General features: G+C 44.6%; 1 protein-coding gene across 1 annotated transcript in view; it reads right to left on the bottom strand.

Annotated features, from left to right (window-relative positions):
• Positions 1-4,977: 4,977 nt before the first annotated feature.
• The window catches only part of RPH3AL (rabphilin 3A like (without C2 domains)), a 46,948-nt gene continuing 42,938 nt past the window's right edge, over positions 4,978-8,987 (bottom strand). The window contains exons 4-5 of the mRNA XM_042780487.1: positions 6,860-6,946; positions 4,978-5,043 (exon numbers count right to left, since the gene is read on the bottom strand). Coding sequence (XP_042636421.1) covers positions 4,978-5,043; positions 6,860-6,946 — 153 coding nt within the window. The remainder of the gene's footprint in view (positions 5,044-6,859; positions 6,947-8,987) is intronic.

The raw sequence follows: 8,987 nt of genomic DNA, 5'->3' as shown, positions 1-8,987 counted from the left end.
AATCCTACTTCCGTAGTGATAACTGCCTCGGAAACCCAAGGAGGGGTTGCTATGAGTCGGGGCCGACTTGACGGCACATAACAACAACAACAACAACAATGTTTAACCAGAGGGGCAGCATTCACATAGAGGGAAAGCTGGACGGATGGGAGTGCATAGTTAGGAAGGGCACAGGGATGGGGGGGTCACAGGGAAGGGAGAGGAGGAGAGTTTGTTAGGGTTGGAGATGGTGATCGGGGTGTGAAATCAAATGTACACAAACTGTCGAATGTAAAACAAATTTTGCTCTGTAAATTTGCACCCAAAGCATGCACACACACACACACACACAAAGACTAATGTTTCTTTAGAAGCTCTGGTAGCATAGTGCCTAAGGCACTTGACTGCTAACCAGAAGGCTGGTGGTTCAAACCCACCAGCCACACTCCTCGGAAGGAAGATGGGACGATCTACTTCCGTAGTGATACTGCCTCAGAAACCCAAGGAGGAGTCACTATGAGTCGGATCCGACTCAACAGCAGCAACGTTTGTTTTTCCCTGCTTCAAATCCATTCTAGAAGGAAAGGATTAATACAAAATGTGGACAAAGATGTTTATTTCAGTTATTAATAAAAGAAAGAGAGTGGAAACAATGTGTTAAGTTTTAAGAGAATAACTGTATGACACAGTATTAGGTAACCATCCAGTATGTTTACAAAGAGTTCTTAATAAGAGAAGGAATACTTGTGATGTAATGTTAATTTAAAAAAGTAGCTTTGACAATACAAATTTTAAAAGGCACAGAAAAAAACATTGGAGATAAAAATGCCAAAATGTTAGGCAATTTTCTCTTGATGGTAAGATTATGGATTTTTTTTGGGGGGGTTATGTATTTCTTTATACTTTTGTACACATTGTAAATGTTCTTCAGTGATCCATATTAACTTTATAATCAGAAAAAAATGTAATGATATTTTTTAAAACAAAAACTTCTAAGGTTAATAACAGACAGAACTTAGTTAAAATAGCTGATGTAATATTAAGTAGGAAAAATAAAATACTATGGTGACTTTGACATGATAGTCTACAATTTGTTCTCAACACATCAGCCAGAGCGACATTTTAAAAAAGTGTGAGTGTGAAATGATCAAGGCAAAAGGAAGACGCTGGGAGGAGAAAGAGAGGTAAAGGCAACAGAGGTAAATACTAATACGTATGTAATCCTGCAGTAACAATAATAACAATAATCCATGAGTGGATACATAGACAAACAGGCAAACTGAACAGGTGTGGGAAGGAAAATGGGACTATATCCATGAATATATCTAGGTCTGACAGAGGACATTTCTACATATGTATTCACATATGCTGCAAATATATCCATGAATATGAGAGCGTACGGGGGAAAAGTTATGAAACTTCTCAGCCATCACCAAAAACCCTTAGGGAATGAGTCACTGCGTATGGGGACTTAGGCTCATAGTCTTAGGGCACACATCAAGGTGAATTTGCACAAAATAGTCCACAAAGAAAATGTTCTACATCCTACTTTGGTGAGTAGTGACTGAGTGGCCATCTAAGGCTCAACTATGATCTCTCCCCATCTGGAGCAAAGAAGAATGAAGAAAGTCAAAGACACATGGAAACAATTAGTCCAAAGGACTAATGGACCATGTGAACCTCAGCTCCATGACCCTGAGACCAGAAGAACTAGATGGTGCCCTGTTAACTACTACCAATTGTTCTGAACAGTATCACATTAGAAGGTATTGGATAGAGTGGGAGAAAAATGGGAACAAAGTTCAAAATCATAAAAGAGACCAGGCTTATTGGTTGGATAGAGACTGGTGGAATGCCTGAGACTATGGCTGTTAGTCACCCTTTGGACCTGGAAGTGAACTCTCTCCCGTGGCTCAGTTTTTAGCCAAACGGTAGACAGATCTACAAGGTGAACAATAACACTAGGAAGGTAGGCACTCTTTAGAACAATCAACCATTTGAGACCAAAGAGCAGCATTTGCTGATGGACAAAGTTCAAACAGGCAGGGATGATTAGGAGAGAAGGAAGAACGGAAATGAGGTAGCGAGTAGGATGAATGCTGTTATATTGAGCGTACTGCAATCAGTGGTATGAAACAAAATGTGTATAAAGTGTTGAATGGAAAACTGATCTGCTCTGTAAACTTCCACCCAAATCACAATAAAACGTTAAAAAAAAAAAGGGGGGGTGGAGTATGGATGATGGTGGTAACAGATCATATCTCTCCTCTACTCAAACCTTCCAATGGCTTCCCACTTCACCAAGAGTAAAAGCCAAAACCTTACAATGGTCTACAAGGACCAACACAATCTGACCCTTTGCCCCCCATCTTTGACCTCCTCTCTCCAATCTTGTCTTTGCTCCAGCCACACTGGTCTCCTTTGATGTTCCTCAAACCCACCAGGCATACACCTGCCTCAGGACCTTTGCACTTGCTGTAGCCTCTACCTGGAAGGCTCTCCTCCCACATAGCCGCATAGAATATGCTTCATACAAGTCTCTGCTCAAATGTCACTTTATCAATGAGCCCTTCTCTGGCTCCCATACAAAACAATGACCATCCTCACTGCTCCCAGCACCCTTTCCTCTTTTTCCCTTAGCATTTTATCAACATCTGTTGACACTGCAGAATTTACTTTACTGTTTGTAGTCTTTCTCTTCCACTTTGCCGGGTGCAGAGAAGATGCTCAACAAATACGTGTTGACTGACTAAATGAATGAATGCATTTGACTAGGAACTACTCAAGAGCAGAGGGGTTGAGGCTCTCATTGCTGCACCACTAATGTGCATACAGACAGGCATTGATGCCAACCTGACAGCCCCAGGGACATTCAACTAGTGTTTGACGCACTCCCAAAAAAGTACTTATAATTACAACCAGAGATGAAGGAAATGAAGCGCCAAAAGGAAAGGAAGATAAGGGTTCTTGGGGAAAGTGGTACAAGAGTTTCCATCAGAAAATTCAAGTTCTTCCATTAGGACTTAGCTTTTGCTGCAGGGGAGGACTCCCGATTTTTATCACAGACCCAGAGCTTGCTACATGTGACACTTAAAATCTGACATTTTAAATGCTCTATCTAGCTACCACTTTGTTGTGGCTAGATATTTTTCTAAGAAAAAAAAAAAAGGCATTAAAAACCAATTACTCTACCACTCCCCTACTCCAAACGTGGGCAAGAAAATCCAGCACACGGTACAGCACCCGCAGGCACCCAGACTCATACCCCACATGCACGTTCACGGCCCCATCTACGTTTAGGAACTGTCTGCAGTATGCCTGGTGCTGCAGAGTAGGCACGTGGCACTCTTGATCCTGCTAAGTTCCATAAGCCTCTAAAAGTTCCAGGACGAACTGATAGCATCATGTACAACATCATATTCTTTGCTGTAAGAAAGATACAAAAATTCATCCTAATCTATTCTGGACTTTTCTGGGCTCTGAGACACTCTGGAGATTAGGGTAAGCTGATGGTAGGCAGGCACCTAGTGAAAAACAAAACAAACCAGTAGCTGTGGGTAGACTCTGACTCAAGGCCACCTCGTGTAGGTCAGAGTAGAACTGTGCTCTAGGGTTGTCCATGGTTATGATCTTTCAGAAGGAAACTGGCTTTCTTCTGAGGCCCCTCTGGGTGGGTTCGAACTGCTTACTTTTTAGTTAGTAGCTGAGCACTTAGGTGTTTGCACCCCTCGGAGACTCCTACGCACATGGTAGTTCAGGTGGCGTAGTGGATAAGGCATTTGGCTGCTAACCAGGGCAGCACTTCAAACCCACCAGCCACTCTGACAAAGGGATGATCTACTTCTATAAAGATTTACAGCCTCAGAAATTCAATGGAAATCGACTATGATTCGGAATCGACTTGATGCAGTGAGTTTGGTTTGGTTTTTGGTGGCACAGCTGGATAGGGCCAGCCGCCTCAGCAGCCCTCTACTAAACTATTAAATTTGTTCCTCTTTTCTTCCATCCACCTTCTTTTCTGTGACAGCTCTTTCATCCCTGCCCTCCCACAGCTCAGCTGTGCCTGTCATTTCATTCTGCTAAGGTATTCCCCATAAGGTAATATTTTAAGGCATTTCCTCTTTCATAAACATCTTCTTTTTAAAAGGGGCTCCTTGAAGACTAAAAGGACTTGAGTTCAAAGGGAGACTTCCTGGCTGCTGAGGAGGTGAGGTCTCTAATATTTATGAACTACATACACTTTAAGGAGCTCTGGTAGTGTAGTGGGGAAGGCATTTGACTGCTAACCAGAAGGTCAGTGGTTCAAACCCACCATTAGCTGCTCTGTGGGAGGAAGATAAGGCAATCTACTTTTGCAAAGATTTACAGTTTTGGAAACCCAATGGGGGTCGCTATGAGTTGGGATCAACTGAATGGCAGTAGGGTTTTTTTTTTTTTTGGTTACAATTTATCTTGCTGAATTCTTATCCCAACTCCATAAAGAGGGTGTTAGCATCTCTGTATAAGGAATCAGGGATCTCCAGGCAAGACAGAATAATACAGTTCACACTTTGAGGCTCTCTCTGCCAAAGACTTAGCAATGATGGATTAGCATATTTTTAAAGCAGCAGCAGTAACAAGTAAACTTATCTGTGCTCAATAATAAGCTATATCTCAATGGATAAGAAGCTCAAAATAGTAAGATGGGCTGAAGGCATGGCCTGCTAGGCTCTTCCAGGGTATGGGGACAGTGTCCCATGGGAGGTGAGGGGTGAAAGCCAGGGTCACTGAAAATGGGGCTGGTGAAGGGGCATTCCCACCTAGCAGAGGAAGCTAAAAAAAAAGAAGCAGGGATACACTCCAAGCGTAGAGTTTATATGAGAAGCTGAGCACTGAGGGAAGCTGGAAGCATCATCCACAGACAGGGCCTGGGCCAGGCTGCCCGCTGCTTTCATGGTTGGTTCTGGGAATAATCCCTTGATCACTGTGGACAAGCAGCTCACCACTAACTCCAGGCATCTAGCTGTACACTGGGCCAGTCAGGAGCCGGATAGAGGCAACATAAAAACCACTCAGCAAGGAGAGCTGAGAGAGATGAGCAGGGAGGGAATGAGAGAAAAAAGCTCCCACTCAAGATGAGCATAAAGATGAGCATACAAACCAAAATTCCAGAACACTTGAAAACCAATGCAAAGACAGACAACCAACAAAATCAGCAACTGGGAGACAGCCTCAAAGAACGATTTAATGAATCGGAAGGCGGTACCGAGGAATTTACCCAGAAAGTATTACAGAAAGATTAAAAATTAATCAAGAAAGAGAAGTGGGAGCTAGAGGATGAATTAAGAGCATCTGAAAGTTCAGTTAAGCGCTCAGCTACTAAGAAAGATTCATGCTTCAGATCCACCCAAAGGCACCTTGAAAGAAAGGCTTATCAATCTACTTCTTAAAGGTTACAGCTGTGAAAAGCCCACGGTGTGCAGTTCTTCTCGGACATACATGGGGTCTCCATGAGTTGGAATTGACTCAACAGCAACTGGAAAAATGTATCCAACAGGATTTCCAGAAGAAAAAAAGATGGAGTGGCACAGTGCAATATTCAAGAATATCACAGCTGAGAGTTTTCCAGAACTGAAGATATTTTATGGGTCCTAAGATGAAAATTGCACACCAAGTACCAAGGAAGATTGAAAAAATAATAATAAAAATCCATAGCTGGAATCCAGGGGCCAGCTCCCTCTGCTCAACTCATCCTGTCTGCACGCCTCGTGCCCTTTCCAAGGCCTTCCCCAGAAGCGGCCTGGCCAACATCCTGCTGTGTTCTGGCTCTACTTCTGATCCTGCTGCAGTGGAAGGACCCTGGGCTTGGGTTTAGAAGGTGTGGGTTCTAGCTCCTTTCTGTTACTAAGAGTGAGCCATGATTTCCTTCCTTAACATGAGGTCAGAACCGGAACTATAGAACCTCAGCACCAGAAGGTGATCCCTGGGTGGTGTACATGGTTAAGGCTAGTAACTGAAAGGTTGGTAGTTCAAATCCAGCCAGAGGTGCTCAGAAGAAAGGTCTGATGATCTACTTCCCAAAACCCAGCCACTGAAAACCACAGAGCACAGGTCTACTCTGCCACATGGGGTGACCGGGAGTTGTGATAGACTCAATGGCAACTTTTTTTTTTTTTTTCCCCTAGTACCAGAAGGGACGTTGGATCCTCAGAGCAGACCATGGATGCATTTGATTTCTAGCCACTCCCCACCACTAACTCGCTTGACCTCCACAAATTTCTAAACTTCTTGTGTCTCCATTTCCCCAACACTAAAAGGAGTGCCTATGGGGTTGATGTGAGGATGAAATGAATTCATACACACGAAAAACAGTGCAGTGCCAGGCACATAAAAAATGTCCAACCCAGGGTAGCTATTAGCTATCAGAATTACTACAACAGCCCTCCACCAAATGCCCAATGCACATACACTGACAATGGGAGGGGCTTCCCACTGAAACTAGGGTCCCAGGCACAGCAGAACCAGGGCCACTGCTACCTCTGTGCTTTGGAATTGAGCAAACTAGCAAGCTGTCCCCCACCCAACCCCACGTCCCTCCTTGACCTTGAGAGAAGACCGACCCTCCCAGCGACCAACCATCCACTGCCCCATCAATGAATGTGCCCGGCTCAGTCCCAGCCTCCCCAGCAGAGGAGAACCAGGGCCCACTGCGACCTCTGCACTTGAGAACTGGGCAGGTTAGCAAGTTGTCTCCACCTCATCCTTGTCCCCTGCCCACCCCCCAGTCTCTCCTTGACTTTGAGAGAAGCCCTCCCCAGTGACCAACCATCCACTTCCCATCAGCGAATGTGCCTGGCTCTGTGCCAGCCTCCCCATCCGGGTGCCTGGGGTGGTACCCTACCTCTCTCTGCTCGCTGCAGATCTTACACAGCCACAGGGGTCGCTTCTGGCCGGGGGAGGCCTCGATCCCACATTTGGTGCAGACTTTCTATAAGAGAGAGGAGATGGGAATGTGAACACTTTAGCCATTTCCTCCTTGGCTGAGGGGCAAGCTGTGACTGAGGCTCACTTATTTATTTATTTTTTAAAATTTATTTTACTTTTTGTTATTGTTGTTGATAATATACACAGCAGAACATACACCAATTCAACCATTTCTACATGTACAGTTCAGTGACATTGATTACATTCTTCAAGTTGGGTGACCATTCTCACCCTCCTTTCCTGAACTGTTCCTCCCTTATTAACATAAACTCACTGCCCCTAAGTTTCTTATCTAGTCTTTTGAGTTGCTGTTGTCAGTTTGATCCCATATAGATAGATTTCAAAGCACAATGCTCAAGGATGGCATTCTTTACAAACTAAACTAAACTGTTCTTTAAAGAAACATCAAGGGATATTTTTGGTCTAAGGTTTAAAGATTATCTCAGGGTAAGAGTTTCAGGGGGTCATCTAGTCTCCGTGGCTCCACAAAGTCTAGGTGCCAGAAGAATTTTCAATTCCGTTCTGCATTTTCCCCCTTTTGATCAAGATTCTTTTATAGAATCTTTGATCAAAATGGCTAGTAATGTTAGCCAGGCACTATGCAAGGTTTATTTTTGCATGTTCATAGAGGATGGCAAAGGGAAAAGTGTAGATACCCTAGAAGGCACAGGAAATCCCCAAATCCTTGGTTGGCTTTGGGGCACAATGAATGCTTTTCATGACATAGACTTGCCCCTGCAATTAGGTTTTTTAGGATCACAAAGATAATAAGCTTGCTGATATTCACTGTTGTATCAACTTTGACAGCAAAGAGCTAAAAACAACCCAAATGGCCCAGCCCAGGGCAAGATCCAGGCAAACACACCAGAATATTATATGGTCTTAACTTCCAGACTGTGTTGATATATGAAACTGCTGTGGGCAGGAAATAATGTTACTCAACAAAGAAAAGACACCTTTGTAAATGCCATGTGAAAAAACTCATGGATGTGCTGGACTAGTGGCAGCTTGAGCACACTCTAGGCCAAACCCCCTGCAGGCATCATTTCATTTAACCATCTCAGTAACCCTATTATGCAAGCATTAGACCCAGTTTACAGATAAGGTCTCTGGAGCTTGAAGAGTTTGCCCAAGTTCACACAGCTGGTAAGAAGAGTACTCTGCAGTTTGGCTGTTACTGTTTGCCTCGGGTCTCTTCATGGTGACCCCGGATGTTACAGAACAGAACTGCTCCACAGGGTTTTCTTGGCTGTAATTGGACCTCATGTTTGGCAAAGTAGAGGGTCAGTGGAAAAGAGGAAAACCCTCAATGAGATGGATTCACACAGTAGCTGCAACAGTGGGCTCCAAGAGATCTACGAAATGTTTTGTTCTGTTATACATAGGGTCACCATGAGTTGGACTCAACCCAATGACAGCTAACAACAACAATCTTTAGGGAAGCAGTTTGCCAGGGCTTTCTTCCGCAAAGCTGCTAGGCGATTTTAAACTGCTAACCTTTACGTGAGCAGCCGACTACAAACTGCTTATGCCACCCAGGCTCTTCTAGAGCCGTTAGCCATTATATAGTTTCCTCCAGACATATAAACAGCCAGAACCTAGCTTCCACGGTGCTTTTCAGTCTATAGCACTGCTTAAGCTCATAACTTCTAAATACGTATTTTGCTTCCCCTTAACCCACAGCAACAAGCAGAGGTGGGCAAGGCCACAGTGAAACCCACTGGAAGTCAGAGGAGGCCCTGCCGGGGCTGAGGGCTGACAGGGCTGATGCTTCTTCCCAGCTCACCTAAGCAGAGGCTGACTCAGCGATGCCTTCTCCCCAGAGGACTGTCTCGCAGCTAATCAATCTTTCTGCTGTGTGGGCAGTTGCCCAGCCCTGAGGGGTGGGGGCTCTCTCCTGTGGCCCTGCGGGGGGCGGGGGGGCTGGATTTGTTGCTTGGCCTTTTCTGCAGGCTGCCAACTGAGCAAGGAGCACACCGCTCCACTGAAAGGGAAATGTCACCAACTTGGCTTCCCAAAGCATGTCGTCACCTGCCTGACTGGGG

Source organism: Orycteropus afer, unplaced genomic scaffold, assembly GCF_000298275.1.
Source record: "Orycteropus afer afer isolate SDZICR_OR568_19922 unplaced genomic scaffold, OryAfe1.0 scaffold00042, whole genome shotgun sequence".
Lineage (NCBI taxonomy): Eukaryota > Metazoa > Chordata > Mammalia > Tubulidentata > Orycteropodidae > Orycteropus > Orycteropus afer.
This window is presented reverse-complemented; position numbering and strand designations above follow the sequence as displayed.